Raw genomic sequence first — 18,102 nt, 5'->3', positions numbered from 1 at the left:
TATGCATATATATTATGTGCATCAACAGATGCTAACTCAGAGGTAATGAAGTAAAGAACACTCTGAATGAAATTCAAATGCAGCATTTCCTAGAACTGAGGAAAAACCAAGTGTTTTCTCAAGTAAATCCTTTGATGATTCATAATGGTGCACTGAATCTAAAGTGACATTTTAAACTAGATGCTAAAGATAATGAGTTCAGGACAGTTTGTACCTTATAAATAATTCAAATTTCTGAATGTGTAAAGGAGCCTATATCCTTAAAAATACAAAGGGACATAAATATACAAGACTCCACCCTTAGTAATTATGAAACTATTAAATGTTTAAAATAGGATTGGCATTAAAAGTATTTTATAAACATTGATGAACTCATCCACTTATACAAGATCTTCACTGCTGCAATAGAGTTAAAGTGAATTTTGATAAACTGTTTTGTAAGAGTAGAAGATAATGTGTATCTTCATTACCTGAATCTCCTGACTTTTATCTTCTGACAGTTTCAGCAATACCTTTATCTGATGGTGAAAAACTTTAACAATGCCTATCACCACCAAATAAAAAAGGCACTAAATAGTGAAATAAGATAGAAATGTGCAAGAAATTAAAACCTAGACATCTCTTTTAAAACTTGTGATAGATCTTTAGGTGTTTGATCTTTTAACTTGAAATAATTATAGATTCACAAGAAGTTTCAAGGAGAGTACAGAAAGGACTCCTGTACCCCTTTGTCCAGCTTGCCTCAATGGCTATGTTTTATATAATCATAGTGTAATGTCATTTCTGGTACACATATGCGCACACACACATGTAAAGAACCACCCTTCATCACCACCAAGCTCCCTCTAGTTTTATTCCCACCTCTCAGGAAAGAGGCGACCACCATTCCTAGACCCTGGCAATCTATACAATTTTGTCATTCGAGAATGTTGAATAAATGGAATTATGCAGCATGTGACTGTAAAACTCAGACTCTTTTCACTCAGCTTAATGCACTTGAGATCCACCCAAGTTGCTGTGTGTATTAAAAGCTACTGTCCATGGTATGTATGTATTTATCAGAAGTTGTTTATCCATCGACCTACTAAAACATTTCCGTTATTTCCAATTTTTTCACTATTAAACAAAATAAAGGTTCTATGTGTGGGGTTTTGTGTGGGTCTGAGGTGATTTGAGAATATTTCTAAAATGTATTATGACATAAAACTAGAATAACATACGAAATAGGATTAAGCTCCCACCCATGTGTAAAATATACTACTACTGATAACACAGACATGGACAGGAAAGGCTGGAGACGTTTGGATAATTTTTCAAAGACTGCTGCTACTGCTGCTAAGTCACAGCAGTCGTGTCCGACTCTGTGCGACCCCACAGACGGCAGCCCAACAGGCTCCTCTGTCCCTGGGATTCTCCAGGCAAGAATACGGGAGTGGGTTGCCATTTCCTTCTCCATTTCAAAGACTAGCCCTTTTTAAACAAATTTATGTATTTGGCACCACTTTCTCTAATTTTGTGTTTCTTACTTTTATTTTTCTTTATTGCCCCTTAGGGAGACAATATGGATTTTTTTTCCCTAATTGCCCCCTTCTTCCATGACCATTTTATTTTCACAGATATGCTGGATACCTGTTCATATCCTCTCTGTATATCTCTGCTTTAGGCATAAAAGAACACTTTTTTTTTTTTAACTGTAAGAAGCTATATTTATGCTGTGAAGGTCATATCAATTCCCAGCTGAGGACACATACTCCATAGTCATGAAAACAAATCAATGAACACAGTGCGGCACGCATGACTTGAGAGAAGTGGTAGGTAGCCAAAGTCTCACGTGTTTTTAAAATGTTTGTTACCTTTTGCAACAGTGGTGCTGAGCTGTTCTCCAGGACCGTCCTCCTATGTTAGAACTTGGTTCCTTCCGTCGGGGGTGTGTGTGTGTAAGCCTTTGCAAGTGTGTACTATATATATACACGTATTCATGAGTATATAGAAGAACAATGTTGAAAGGACACACAAGAAATCAATAACCACAAATGGAACTGGGAGCCTCAGAGGGAAAAACATATATATTTTGTTTTTATTAAATGCTTTTTAATTTTTTTATTAAAAAATTTTAATGCTTTAATTTAATGCTCTATTTAATTTTTTATTAAATGGTTTATACATGCTTATTTTATTTTTTGTTTTTCTTTTTTAATACAATATACATGGACATTTGTCACTTGGTACCCATGGGAGATTAGTTTCAGGACCAAAGTCCATGAATGCTCATGTATCATAGTTGGCCCTTTGCATTTGAATTACACATTCAAGAGGTCAGCCAGCCATGGACGGTGTATGGTTGAGCTCTGAACAACACGGATTTGAACTAGGTGGGTCCATTTATATACAGATAATTAATGTGTGAATCCACTTACGTGAGGAGTTTAAAATATTTATGCATAAGTGGACCTGCACAGTTCAAACCTGTGTTGTTCAAGGGTCAACTGTGTTACTTTTTAAATGGAGATGGTATATATATCACTCTGTAAAAGCCCAAATTCCATTATGTATAGCAGTAATTTATTAATCCAATAACAAAATATACAAGTCCATGCAAGAGACATTTACAAAAGAAAATAAAACTCTGAGTAATCATTCAAGACATTTGTATCTTTACTATCCAGGGCATAGGGTCAGTTACTGAGCCTTCCTCGTTGCAGACAAACTTCTCTCAAAGTTAAAAAAAGATAAAATCCATTCAAATACAGTGCTAAAGTGAACTCCTTGTGAGGGAACTAACTTATACACTGCGGAAGAAAAATCTCTCTTATTGAAATCATACACGATGGGCCCACACCTGCTCACTTTTGCTATGTCAAGCTTTGTTGAGATGGAAAAACTCAAGGCAGAGCAGAGCGTGGTAAGACAGTGAACAGGCCCAAAGCCACCCAGTGGGAGTGAGCAGATTGATGCTGAGCAAAGGTGTCAGGACACATGGCAAAACAGCAGGCGCTTCCTCACCCCTCCCTGCTGCTTGGAGACCCCGGTCCTCAGGACCAGGCACAATGCCGCATGCCCTCCTGGACGTCTGCATCTACTCTGAGTGCTCCCTGGCACACTGAAAGATCTTCAGTAAATGCTAATATCATTGGTAGTCTTTATCACCATCATTTTTGCTATCTTCGGCTCCTTAACCTATGAGAAGGCTACTAAGGTTTTTGAGAGAACTATAGCTCCTTTACAACATAGCTAAGATACCCAAATTCAGACCAATCTAATTTTTGAGAATTAATTGGATGTTTCATTAATGGTTCAATAAACTGTGCTGAAGGAGTCAGTGTGCATGAATCTTTTATCTTCCACGGTCAATCACTGTCAACCCCTCACTGTCTGTGGCTAAAGAAAGTCTTATGCATGGGTAATGATAAGAATAAGAAAAGAAATAACCTTTCTAGATGTTACCAATATTCCAACCTTACAAGAGACAAAAAGCCATTTTAACCACATTCTCATTCCTCATGAACTTGGATTTAAATGTTATGATTCAGTGTGCACAGTGCCTGATTTAGAGACTTAAGTCTGTATCATTTGGACATCTAATGTTTGTGAGCCTGTTACTAAAATTATCCCATTTACTATTTAAACATCTGTTTTAATATGTCAAAAAAAAATTAAAAGTGACTTACATTTGCTGAAAGTTGAGATGTGAGGGTGGCAACTTTTTCTTGTGATGCAACCAGCTCTCTCCGTAGTTTATGGATTTGCTGAATGTAATTTGAAAAATCAAATCAATAGGGTAATAGATTTAAAATAAATAAATTAAAAAGAAGGAATTTAGTCCAAAAAAGCAAACACTATAATTAGTTCATTCTAATAACACTGTATCAGCACCAATTTCCAAAACTTAAAGAAATGTGAAAGCTGGCTACTGAGTAACAATTAAATGCCCCTTATAAAAAGAAAGGCAAGCGCCTACGTTCACAACTGAAGTTCGAATCGGCACATTAAAGGATGCTTTTTTGTTCATTTGCCATTTGCTTCAATGCTTATTTGCCATTGCTATTTGAACCCAGAATCAGTTCACTCTGTCTATTGGTCCTTCTACCTCTGGAAATTTATGGTAATAAAAGCTTTTCTTTTTAAAAGTTAAATACACGTGTATATTTTCTGGGTCTTTTTCTTTTTCTATCCATTTTTGTATGTTTATTTCCTATATTTTGATAAGTACTAATAATAAGCTGTAGAATATTCCTATAGTCACTGAAAGTTGGCTACAATCCAACATTTAATGATTCCATACTTGAAAATAATTTTATTGGCTGAAGTTTTCATTACTAACACTTAGAGAAGCCTTCTCAAATATTTATTACAATGTCATTTATTCAGCGAGCTACTATGAGCTCCGAGCAGAATCGCTTTATAGATTATCCATAGTTTGGAAAAAAGGGGAAAAGTCAGTAAGACTGTGTAAATGGCTAGACAAACCAATAACAAAAATATGCTAAAATGTTTTCTTTTTTTGGTTTACTCCATACTCAGGCTGTAGTCTACCCATCCTTCTCCCCTCCCCGTCCCCCCACTTGCTCTGGTCATGGCCGTGCAGTGGTCCACAGCATGTGTCCCCTTAGCCGGGTCTGTGCTTCGTCTTCATGTCTCGTTAAATGGTGTTTTACCCCCATAGCAGTAAGCTGAATTGGTGTATCACTATGCAGCTACAGGAGAAGGCAATGGCAACCCACTCCAGTACTCTTGCCTGGAAAATCCCATGGACGGAGGAGCCTGGTAGGCTGCAGTCCATGGGGTCGCACAGAGTCGGACACGACTGAAGCGACTTGGCAACAGTAGCAGCATACTCAAATAAATTAAACCAAAAAAAGGTTAGAGTATTTTCAAGTTTCAGTACTTTCCAGGGTTTAATCTGCATGTCTCATGATGCCATGAAATATAAACAGTGATAAGCAAGGTTAAAATGTTTACAAGAATCTAAAATAAGTTTACAAGTGCACTTTTGGTCTCAAGGGATTTTAATTACTTAGATGCCAAACATTCTACTCTGATGATTCTCATTTCTTCAAAAACAAGTTGCTATTGTTGTAGTTGGACTTTCAAAACACTATCTTAGTTTGAAAGAGCATTCTTGATACAGTCCATTAAGTGCTTATTTTTTCCTACTCATTAGATTTTTGTAGAGAAGAAATGGTGGTCAATATTCAAAGATTCTAAAAAAGAATGAAATTTTAAACTGGGAATAGAGACAGGGGATATTAATATAATTTCAGCAGATGTGATTCCATTTGACTCCTGTACTTTAAAAAAAAGACACACCCAGATCCAAAGAGAATTTGGGTTCATTCAAATGATGATGACCACAAATAGCTCTAAGAGGCATCTATTTTCTTAAAACAGTACAAAGTCCAAAGAACACTTCTCAGATTAATATTCTCTATTACATGATTATATTTCCTTTGAAGTTAAGAATACAAGAAACCTGAAACTAATGTAAATCATTAAAGAAAATGACCCACTATGGGTATAAATAATTAAAGTGGAGGTGGATAACTACTAATATGGCAAATAGATGTGGTACTTTTATGCCTTAGCTAAATAAATTACGATCAATGTAGGAAGCTTTGCCATGTCCCCGTATATAAATAGTTTAGGTTTTTCAAAATTGTATTTACTCTTTGGTCTAGCAATTATACAGATAAAATTGGCATAATTTACACTTTCTCAATATTTTTATTGTAATATAGAGAGAGAGAATAAAAAAATTTACTGTAAATATTGTAAAGTAAAATAGTACAAACTTTAGAAAACAGATAAAATAAAACTTCAAAGGGAAGCGTTACTTTGCAAAGGCTATTGCCAATGCATTTTTCTTTGCTCAGGGTAAAACCAATCAAATAGTCATTAACACATTGTGAATAAAGGCCTCATTAAAGTCCCTCTGCTCTCCTTGGAAGGACAACTTTCAAACAAAGGGAAAGAAAAAGAATGTTCTCTCCAGGTTGCAACCTGATTTGCATGTGATTGTAAGGAAGTGTGTGATTAGAAGAACATAGTGCACCAGACATCAAGTGATCAGAAGCAGAAAAGTGCTGGGAGCAAACTGCATTCTGGAGGCCCAGTGCCTCAAATATAATACTTGCCACAACCCTACGTGCTTAGTCTCAGCAGTGGGGGAAGAGACCACATATTTATTCAGACATCAAAGATTTTTAAGTGATTACTACTAGAGACAACTTAATAGATGCTGAGTTAAGACCTCAAGCTAGAATGTGAGAAGAGAGTTTGCTTCTAAAAACTTCAGTTTCACTTTCTTTTAAGAGGAAATATCCAAGACTATTGATCATTGCTGGGTCACCTGGATCAGCAGTGTTGGAGCTATGGATTGTATCACAGAGCCCTCTGGTGGTAGAACTATTCATTTCATCCTAAATGTAATTGAAAATAGTCAACTAAAAATGCTGCTGGGTTGTTACCTCTGAATGAGCCTTTTCTTCAGCCTGTAAAAAATAAAAGGAAAAAGAACTTAACTATAAATAATGAGTATTAATTCATTTCACAAGTATAAAAGAATATAATAAATATACTGTGTAATTTAAAATGTTATTTTGGTCTAATGTAACAGTAATAAAATATAAGATATTAAATAAATTAATAGTAAAAGTAGGAACTGTAGGACTGCAAATGATATTTATTTATATATAGACCATATTGTATTTTGAAAACATAGGTTATTTGACTGATGGATATAGACTGTGTCTTAAAATCTTTAAAAGTATAGAATTAAAAGATGGTGCTACCTTAAGATCCAGACAACAAATAACACAAACAAAAGTTATAAAATTATATTTTTAAAAGGTGATTGAAGGAAAAAGTAACAGAGTAGATTTTTTTCTTATACAGATTTTAGGAAATTTGTACTCCATGAAATCATAGAGATTTTTAGCCAAGACCTAGGAGTTGGAATTTTATTCTGTGAATTATAAATCATAAAGAATGCCAAATATAACTACAGGAACAACATTTACCTATACTGACAACCACAGAAAATCAGCTTATTAGTTACTATTTGGTTGCCTTTTTCCTAATGATCACTAAATAAGTTTATTGGGCTGCAAGTTAGCAAAACAGTAAAACACCCAGTGGTGAAGTGGTGAAAAAAGTGGTTGGCAAATACAGGCTTTACAGATGCCAGAAACAAGCACTGCTGTAGGACCTCAAGGGGTGTTTTGGCCTCAGCTGTAGAAAACTCCTAGCTCTGTTTTTCTTCTTCTCACCGGGCTGCAAAAATGCCAGACAATGAGTTACATGTGCCATTATACTTGGGAAGCTCCCTCAATCTGAAAAAAGCTGGAGAATGCATAATATTGCTGAACATTACAAGTCTTCACTGCCTTGAGCAGCTCCAAGGATGAAAAACAATCTCTTACCTCCTATTTCTCTTTTTGTGACACTTTCTGATTAACTGATGCAGAACTATTCGGCCTACTTTTAAATTCTTTCATTTCTCCAGAAAACATAAAATGAAGCAAAGTAAAATAACTCTCAGGATATTTTTTATGCATAAGCACCTCTTTTAAACAGGGTTTTGTTCTTTTATATATTTTCTCTAGTCTTAAAAATATGAATAGTTAGTAAGACACTGGGATAGATAGGAACAAGACCAGGAGATGACTGTGGCTGAGATCATGAACTCCTTATCGCCAAATTCAGACTTACATTGAAGAAAATAGGGAAAACCACTAGACCATTCAGGTATAACTTAAATCAAATCCCTTACGATTATACAGTGGAAGTGACAAATAGATTCAAGGAATTAGATCTGATAGACAGAGTGCCTGAAGAACTATGGATGGAGGTTTGTGGCATTCTAGAGGAAGTAGAACAAGACCATCCTCTAGAAAAAGAAAGGCAAAAAGGCAAAATGGTTGTCTGAGAGAGTCTTACAAATAGCTATGAAAAGAAGAGAAGTGAAAGCAAAGGAGAAAAGGAAAGATAGACCCATTTGAATGCAGAGTTCCAGAGCATAGCAAGGAGAGATAAGAAAGAATTCCTCAGTGATCAATGCAGAGAAAGAGAGGAAAACAATAGAATGGGAAAGACTAGAGATCTCTTCAAGAAAATTAGAGATACCAAGGGAACATTTCATGCAAAGATGGGCACAATAAAGGACATAAATGGCATGGACCTAATAGAAGCAGAAGATATTAAGAAGAGGAGGCAAGAATACACAGAGGAACTATACAAAAAAGATCTTCATGATCCAGATAACCATGGCAGTGTGATCACTTACCTAGAGCCAGACCTCCTGGAATGAGAACTCAAGTATGCCTTAGGAAGCATCACTACAAACAAAACTAGTGAAGGTGATGGAATTCCAGTTGAGCTATTTCAAATCCTAAAAGATGATGCTGTGAAAGTGCTACACTCAATATGCCAGCAAATTTGGAAAACTCAGCAGTGGCCACAGGACAGGAAAAGTCAGTTTTCATTCCAGTCCCAAGAAAAGGCAATGCCAAAGAATGTTCAAACTGCCGCACAACGGCACTCATCTCACAGGCTAGTAAAGTAATGCTCAAAATTCTCCAAGCCAGGCTTCAATGGTACATAAACCATGAACTTCCAGATGTTCAAGCTGGATTTAGAAAAGGCAGAGGAACAAGAGATCAAATTGCCAACATCCGTTGGATCATTGAAAAAGGAAGACAGTTACGAGAAACATCTACTTCTGCTTTATTGACTATGCAAAGCCTTTAACTGTGTGGGTCACAACAAACTGTGGGAAGTTCTTCAAGAGATGGGAATACCAGACCACCTGACCTGCCTCCTGAGAAATCTGTATGTAGGTCAAGAAGCAATAGTTGCATCTGGACATGGAACAACAGGCTGGTTTCAAATCGGAAAAGGAGTATATAAAGGTTGTATGTTGTCACCCTGCTTATTTAACTTATATGCAGAGTACATCATGAGAAACGCTGGGCCAGATGAAGCACAACCTGGAATCAAGACTGCTGGGAGAAAATATCAATAACCTCAGATATGCAGATGACACCACCCTTATGGGAGAAAGCAAAGAGAAACAAAAAAACCTATTGATGAAAGTGAAAGAGGAGAGTGAAAAAGTTGGCTTAAAACTCAACATTTAGAAAACTAAGATCACGGCATCTGGTCTCATCACTTCATGGCAAATAGATGGGGAAACAATGGAAACAGTGACATACTATTTTGGGGGGCGCTCCAAAATCACTGAAGATGGTGACTGCAGCCATGAAATTAAAAGTCACTTGCTCCTTGGAAGAAAAGTTATGACCAACCTAGACAGCATATTAAAAAGCAGAGACATTACTTTGTCAACAAAGATCCATCTAGTCAAAGCTATGGTGTTTCCAGTAGTCATGTATGGATGTGAGAGTTGGACTATAAAGAGAGCTGAGTGCTAAAGAATTGATGCTTTTGAACTGTGTTGGGGAAGACTCTTGAAAGTCCCTTTGACTGCAAGGAGATCCAACCAGTCCATCCTAAAGGAAATTAGTCCTGAATATTCATTGGAGGAACTGATGCTGAAACTGAAACTTCTGAAACACCTGATGTGGTGAACTGACTCATTGGAAAAGACCCTGATGCTAAGAGAGATTGAAGGCGAAAGGAGAAGGGGACAACAGAGAATGAGACGGTTGGATGGCATCACTGACTCAATGGACATAAGTTTGAGTAAACTTCGGGAGTTCGTAAGGGACAGGGAGGCATGGCGTGCTGCAGTCCACGGGATCGCAAAGAGTAGGACACGACTGAGTGACTGCACTGAACTGAATACTTAGTAAGACAGTGGTTATATAAACAGTAGTTACCTAATAGAATCCCAATAGCCTTTATAGCAAAACTGTTTTAAAAATAAACACTGACATAAAGCTTTAATGTTTTACATCTCAAATTTATTTTAAAGTTAAGTGAATCTTTAAGTAAAGATTCAATATTTTAAAATTATAATAATTTCAAGGTTTCATATAGTTTGATTTTTGAATCAGACATATATTAGTATTTTAAGACAATTTCATGGACAGAAAGAAAGTTAGAAGTTGTTTGCCTTGACACATATGGTGTGATTAACCCTATTTGGTTTCCCTGGCATTTTGAATATTTCCTGCCAGTTTATTCTGTTCAAATCCTGCTTTAGGTTTGCTAGGATTATACAGACCTGAAGCTCAATAAGTAATCTGCATGTTTAAAAGAGCACTGTATGTTATTTACAAAAATTGTATAAAAAGAAATTCATCAATTTTTATTATTAATCAAAAACCCTGAATAAGTTACATACACTAACTACATGCATAACTATTGCATATTAATTATACATATGTATATGCGTACTGTATAGAATCATTTCCTTGCTGACTTTTCAGAACTTTTTCTTTAATCTTTGCTTTTTTTCATATGCTTTGGTTAGCAATACTTGGTAGCTATTACCATAAAGTGGAAGCAATGAGCCAGATTATTAATATTATATTTCTTTTGGTGGGTTAGGTATGGATTGATGATATATGATGAAATATAGTATTAAATAATGATTTTGAAGCTGGCTCAATGTCCTAAAGGATGGTAAACAGTATAAAACATCTTGCCTAAATAAAAATATATTAGATGTTTCTTTATTCTGCAAGCCTTTCTTGGTCATTCATTTATCCTTTCAAATTTATTAATTAAAAAATATTTGCTTTATTATTAGCTGCGTGTTAGGAAATATGCTGAAGGGATCCAGAAAGAACTAACTCAGCCCTCACTCTTATTAAATCAATACAGAGTAGATTAAAAGTACAAAACCAGTTCAATACAATTTTTAATGTACATGACTGAAGTGACTTAGCAGCAGCAGCAGCAGAATGTTCAAGCCTCAGTGAGATTCATAAACTAAAATATACCTAGGATGAAGGAAGTATTCTGTAAAACATAACTCCCTGTAGACTAATTTTTAGAAAAGGATGAAATTATAGTAACTGGGCAGAAAACTTACACTTGTGAAAACAAAATATATTTCACAGACTGGAAAAATAAGTTGATATACTGGCATTTCTCTCTTAAGAAATTAAGTTTTAAAAATCACCCTCTTTAAGAAGATTTAGTTTAAAACCCCTTTAATACAATTTTCTCAAAAAATGAACTTAAAAAATTAAAAAAAAAAGAAAATGAAGAACATACCACAGAACAACTACCAGTCAGAGAACCAAACAAAGAAATGTGGTCAGTATGATAAAGTCATGATGGAGAACAGTACGTGGTTTTAAGGGTTCTGAGTCATAAACCATCAGGTTTTATGAAGTTCAGTTTTTCGTCCACGCACTGATTACAAATACAAGTGTGTTATAGAAGAATTGGTAGAGTACCTGCCTCCTTACTAGATATGCAAGAGCTTAGAGTACACCTTTATGTCACTGTGGAACTTCTGTGTAAATGTCAACCTATTTAACAAAGGTTGGCAAAGGCAAAAGGCTTCTCATCACAGCCGACACTTACCGTGGAGTACAGAGAAGAAGCACTGGAGACCAATGACAATGAGGAGCCATGGACTGAAGGGAGCAAAAGGGACAAGAGGTGAGATAAGATGTCTGCTCAGAGCCACCAGGCCTTTGCTGAAGAATGAAGAAGAGGCGGTTAAGGAAGTAAAAATGACATCAGAATCTGAGGACAAGCCTGCTGTCAGTTTTCAGAGATCCAAATGTTCAGCCATGGAAAGGTCCCATACCTTTCCCCTAAAGTACTTCCTCTATCATCTACAGAGAAAAATTGACAAATGTAAGCCCTTCTAGTATGCTATGCACATATTTCAAAACAGAGTAAGCTCTCACGCAATAATTAACAGAAAATCAAGGACATCTTAAGTTACTGTGAAAGTGTAAGCTTATAAAAATATTTTATGTATTTCATTCTATTTCATCTTTTATACAACAAAGGTTGATTTTCAGTATTTTTCTCCATATGCGTTCAGGGAAATAAATTATTTCAACATTATCTGTGATGAGCTTGTTATACTCATTTAAATGAAGTATGGTTTTTTCGTAATTTTGGTAATAGAAAAGTATGTATTTCAAGGGGGTGTCTCTTAGAAATTAAGAGTGGAAATTTTATACTGTCTTTTGGGGAGGTGTAGAAAAATATCATCTCGATCAGTTAACAGAATGATTTATTACTTCTGCAAGTCCACAGTGTTAAGCTCAAAGGAGGATGCAATTGTGTTTAATTATACTTGTAGAAAAGTTCTTGCTCTTTTCATTGTGGGATAATATATAGTTATTTCTGCCTACTCATGCGTTAAAGAAACATCAGTTGAGTACACACAGTGTGACAGGCCCTTGCTAGATGCTGGGACTATAAAATTGAATGCCACAATTCTCAGAGCTCAAAAAAAAAAAAAAAAAAATACATGTAACTAAAAACAAAATCACAGTGGGGCCATATAAATAGTATTGAGAGCAATGTACTGGCTTCTAAGAAAGCACTGGGGGTGCTCACACCTGGTCTGAAGAAGTCTAGGAGAAGAGGTGGAATGATAATAAAGTGATGAATTTGAGAGCTATAAGGTCAGATTATGTATCCACATAAAGGAAGGTCAGGATTTCCAAGCATATAAACAGTATTCTCTCTGCCAGGGAAGCACCATAGAAAGCCATGAGCATGCTTAGCACATCATTTTTCCAGTATTTTTTTTTAATAAAAGGCCTATCTGTGAAGAGAGATAGACCATTTTAGAAATGCAATGACTTTACATTTCAGATTTGTTATATTTTGCCTACATCTGCAGCTATCAGGAGGCTCTCAGGGTAGAATTCACTATCTGTCACAGTGAATTCAGTGCTTTGGTTAATATACCAAAAGGCAGTGGCCACTGCGGTCAACTGATTTAGTAATCACCTGGTAAATAAACACACTACAACGATGACCTGAAGACCATCAATTTTCACAGCTGCCTCAATTGTAGTCAGAAGGTGTTTTAAATAAGGAGGTAGGAAGGGGAAAAATAAAGGAACAGAATTGCTCTTTACTGTGTTTTCATCCTTAGAAATTACAGACACAGAAATCGGACGTAACAAAGTTATGAAACTTTCTCAAGTTTATACCACAAATAGAGAGATGACCAGTATGTTTCAAGATCGAGTCTTCTCTGTTATAAAAACTGACCGAGGCCCAGGATAGTATAGCTGACTGCCTCTAATTTTATTCTAAGCAATTTGGACTTCTATGTTTGCCTTTGTTTTATTCCTAACGAAAAGTGCTTTATAGAATGTATGTCACAATTTTCCTTTGTGAGCATTTAAAAATCATTCGTTAAATCAAAGAGGAAAATCTCTCAAATATTATTATCAAATTTGACATTTGGGGTTATACACTTTAGAAAATTATATACATTCGAAAATCAAGCCTCCTGAGTTTTTCAAAGAGTATTTGTTATACAATGTTCACGTAGAATTTTACAACTATAAAGACATTTATTAGGTCAGGTGAGAATTTTAGTGTAATAGATAAAGGAAATATAACTTATAAAGCAAAATGTAGGTGCACTATGAATTCTTAAATGATATGATAATAAAAACGAACACCAGAGAGAGTTTCTGAGGATAAAAGTTGGCAGCATGTGGTTGTTTCATATGAGAATTTTTTCTGGTTTATGTATCTTTTATGGTTTTTAATCAATGTGTCAAATGAAACATTCACTTTTATATTTGGCAAACCAAAGCAAATAGTCTCTAAAATTGCCCAGGTTTGTGTAGGAGAACACCAGATTTATTCTGAACTGTTCTATAGCCAAGTATTAATCTAAACTATTCCTGTCATATTTCCAAATGCATAAAGAAACAGAAGGTAATACAGACTAAAACATCTTCAAGTTTCACGGCTCCCGAAATGGAACTACCCTACTTGATTTACTGTTGAAGGCATCTTTTTGACATGAGTGATAGATATGATAGCTTTCAGGTCTGAGTTAGCCAGCTTCATCCTTATTTCCCCCACGCCTACCTTCTTCCATGCTGTCCCTGAATGAGCCTGAATGACTGATGGCCCGTGGCCTCTCCTCCAGAGACGTGGCGCTCCCGCAAAGCTGGGAGTCGTCATAGAGATCGAAGGACGAGTCTTGGGCTGGGATGCTGTTTGAGCGCATCATGCTGGGCCCAGGAAGGTTAAACTGAGAAAGATTGGTTGGGCTCACTGAAAGACAAAGTGCACACAGCCCATTATTCCGGGGCTTGGAAGTTGCCTCTGAAATTTTCAATAGCAGTTACAGAGGAGTCCCTCTTTTCTCTAGCACTTTCACGGCAAGCAGTATGTCAATTTCTAAAGCAATATTAAACAAAACCATCAAGTCACCTCTACTGTTTTTTCCTAGAAATGATATGGTATTTCCTGCTGCCCATTATGAAGAAAAAAACTGTCTTCCTAGAGTCTGGACATTTATTTTTCGAGAAAAAGAAATCTAAATTTTCTAAGAAAACGTGTAGGAAGCTTCCAACCAAAGACTTTCAGTCAGTTTGAGTTCTAAAATTTTGTCAGTTCATAATCAGAACCATCACTATTATCAGAGTTAGGTCATAATAAAGAAAAATTAAAATGAAATATAATGTAAGGTACATGGTTATCCATAGCTCACTGTGACGTTAATCATTTAAAACTACTTTCCATTGTATCTAAGATGAGAATGTCACAGTGAGACTGTCAAAAGTCACAAACTTGTATTTCTCAAGCAATACCTTAAATCTGTAATTTGAAACATGAATTTATTTACCCAGTGCCTACTGCCAAATAGTCCTAATAACATTCAAGTTTTTAGGCCAACTGATTGTCATTAAAGAAATATGTGGTTGACTGAACAGGAAAACAATATTCTTGGAGAATCTATGTCTTTGGCTTAGAACTGGTCTGATGAAATTTCAGAACGTGCTATTTTTTTCCTTTGACATAGGCACTACATTTCTTAATGTAATTGCTGAATCTCAGAACAATGTAAAATATGGGGCATATATACTATGAGATAACTTTAGAAGACTGTCTCCTATTTGCCAGGTACTATGCTGGATATTTTACAGGTATTAAGGAATCTGATAGAGCTAGTTGTGAATTCAAGTAAAATAAGACCAAGAAAAGTATCTTAAGACTTAGAATTATATCTATGTGTGCATATGTGACATATAATAATGAAAGAAAGAAACTTTGGATTTGCAAAGTCCCCAACCCACTGGAAGAGGGGAAGAAAGGGTGGAAGAGGGTGGGGGAGAAAGAAAGAAGAGTGAGAGAGTAAAAGTTAAAGAAAGACCTTTCAGGCACATTCCTTCAGTCAGCAGTGACAAGTCAATGATTGCTAATAACAACCAACAGATACCCCAGAGGACATTCTAGAGTTGAATGCGTGTGTTTAAGGTGTCTGGACTGGAGTAAATCTTACTATCATGGGTTCACAGTATGAACTGACTTTTTGCTAAATGAATGAGGTACTGAATACATTTGCAAGTGCATCATTTTAATACATACATATATAGAGAGAGGTTAGAAACACACTTCATTCACTGACTTTATGCAAATTCTTACAAAATGGTTGCAGATATATCCAGGTAAAGTCTCCTTATATAATTTCAAAACATAACATTTAGCTCATTCAAAATGAAATAGTAATGAAGACTAGGACAGATTTTAAAAGGAATGGTTTAGAGTGAGGAGGATGGGATGAATTGAGAGAGTAGCACTACCATGTGTAAAACAGCTAGCCAGGGGAAAGCCACTGTAGAGGGGAAAGCTCAGCTCAGTGCTCCGAAGTGACCTGGAGGGGCGGGAAGGGGTGACTAGGAGGAAGGCTCAAGAGGGAGGGGTGCATGGACACATATCATCGACTCACTTTGCTGTACAGCAGAAACTAACACAGTGTTATAAAGCAATTACACTCTGATTTTTTTTAAAAAATGACATAAGGATAGTAGCTAGCTTTGGGGGAAGGTATGGATTGTGGCTGGGTTGCTAGATGGTGAAAGGGAATTTCTGTGTTCAGAATGCCCTGTCTTGACCAGAATGAGAGCTGCATGCATGTTCACTTGGAAATACTCATTAAACTGTGCTTTATATTTTAAAAATAAAAGGAACAGTGGGTATTTATAAGCATTTCTGATAGGTTCTCCATTGGAAATATATTCATTCTATTTAAGAATGTTCAATTAAGTTAAATCTATGGCAGGTTTGCTTTGTTGTTAATGTGGTTGAGTAGAAAGATCAGTAAAGCAAGATCTCTGGCTTCAAGACTGACCTCTAGAGGAGGTGACTGAAAGGTAGACAACATAAGAGAGTCAGAGGAAGGAGTCAAAATTATGACGGACAGAGAATTTCTGTAATGGGACACAAATCAGTACATGGCATCTAGTGGTAGCTTTGATTTCCACTTGCTTTAGGCAAATATTTCCATATCTACCCTTCAGTTTCTTTGTAAATTAAAAAAAAAAAGAATAAATGGCCTCTAAGATCCATTTAAAGCCACATGTAAACATTTCTAATAAGCAAGATGTAGGTGTGACAAGATATTATGGAAAAAGAGGGCTACTGGCTTTGGCTTAAATTGTATATCATACTAACGTCACTGTTTTTTATTAAATTACATGTAAATTTGTGTTGATCTGAGCAGAACAGGAACTGAAAAAAAGATGGAGTGTGTTTTTTATTTATTTATTTATTTTTATGTTTTTTCATTTGGAGGGGGTTTTTAAATACAGCAAATGACTCCAGATTTTGCTGCCGTAGACATATTAGCTAATGAGTTCATGATATTTTTCTAATAAAAGCTGTCATATGCAACTTTTATTTTGTAAAATTTGGGAGTATAAGTAGGAACTAGGTGGAGATTCATAAAATGTTTACTTGATCATTTAAAGAACTTTAAAAATGGACTATATCTAGATATAGGTAGTTTGTCAGTGGATTTAGAGAAGCTAGAGCTGTCACAGGAACTTGCATAACAGATCCACAATTGAATCAGAGGTAGGCTTCTTCTAACTGTGAGATTCTACTCTTCCTTGAGTATAGAAGAAAAAGCTCAATCCTGAATGGCTTAAGGGTGAATATGGAGAGGGACTAGAAGGGCATTCAAGGTGTAGGGACTCTAGGGAGTAAATGCAAAGAAACTTCCCATACAAAGGTGTTTAAACATCATTCTAGGCAAGAGTGAAAGTGAAAGTCACTCAATCCTTTCTGACTCTTTGCGACCCCATGGGCAGTAGCCTGCCAGGCTCCTCTGTCCATGGAATTCTCCAGGCCAGAATACTGGTGTGGGTAGCCATTCCCTTCTCCAGGGATTGAAGCCAGGTCTCTTGCATTGTAGATGGATTCTTTACCGTCTGAGCCCATCAAATATGTAGACTTTGAAATTGACACGTTGATAGTAATGCTTCTACATGGTAACCCTTGAGGCAAGGTGAAAAAGAATCTGAGCAACTGTCATCACCCATGGGACTATGACAATGTCTCAGTAGGTTATGGGATGCCTCACAAGGACTGTGACCGAGAGTAAATGAAATTGCATCCAATAATAATTTGTTTATGTCAGTTATATTCTGTAATGCTTTCTTGGAGAGGAATGATTTCTATTATAGCTATCATGTCAGAAACCATATACGAACCCGAGCTGACTTCAGCAGTAGCTCACAGTAGTCTACTAATAATGACATAATAGTAGTGACCTTACATTTCTAATGTCTATTTTTTATATGTGATTTTTACAGTAACATTTCCAAAAATTTTATATACAATATTAATATTTTTAGTGGGTAAGAATAAAAAGCATGGTTAATGCAACTCTTAAGTGTTTGTAATAATCACTTATCTTAGTGATTATTCAAAAAATGATCAAATTGAAAACAAGTGATTACTAAAGTAAAATGTAGAACAATGCTACCCATATTCAAGTTACAGTGTTACATTTGATATATTTTTAGAATTTAATAATACAGTGATTATTAAATCACTTATGATTGCATTTTAATAGTGTCTGCTCTCTTGCCTAATAAATGTAAGTTCCAGTGGTCTGGAAACACAACCAAAAGTCTTCAACAGCAATTTTCATGGTTTTGAAACTAGTTTTTTTTTCTCTTGTAA

At 35.9% G+C, this 18,102-nt stretch overlaps 1 protein-coding gene across 8 annotated transcripts in view; it reads right to left on the bottom strand.

Annotated features, from left to right (window-relative positions):
* NAV3 (neuron navigator 3) overlaps window positions 1-18,102 on the bottom strand; it is a 619,023-nt gene that overhangs the window by 71,674 nt on the left and 529,247 nt on the right. For all 8 annotated transcript variants that reach the window (XM_013963653.2, XM_013963652.2, XM_005679745.3 and 5 more), the window contains 4 exons: window positions 13,996-14,184; window positions 11,497-11,549; window positions 6,465-6,488; window positions 3,669-3,746 (listed from right to left, as the gene is read on the bottom strand). In XM_013963653.2, coding sequence (XP_013819107.2) covers window positions 3,669-3,746; window positions 6,465-6,488; window positions 11,497-11,549; window positions 13,996-14,184 — 344 coding nt within the window. The remainder of the gene's footprint in view (window positions 1-3,668; window positions 3,747-6,464; window positions 6,489-11,496; window positions 11,550-13,995; window positions 14,185-18,102) is intronic.

The sequence above is a fragment of the Capra hircus genome, chromosome 5 (assembly GCF_001704415.2).
Source record: "Capra hircus breed San Clemente chromosome 5, ASM170441v1, whole genome shotgun sequence".
NCBI classification, from domain to species: Eukaryota; Metazoa; Chordata; class Mammalia; order Artiodactyla; family Bovidae; genus Capra; species Capra hircus.
The sequence above is the reverse complement of the archived record's forward strand: the minus strand, read 5'-3'. Positions and strand labels throughout refer to the sequence as shown.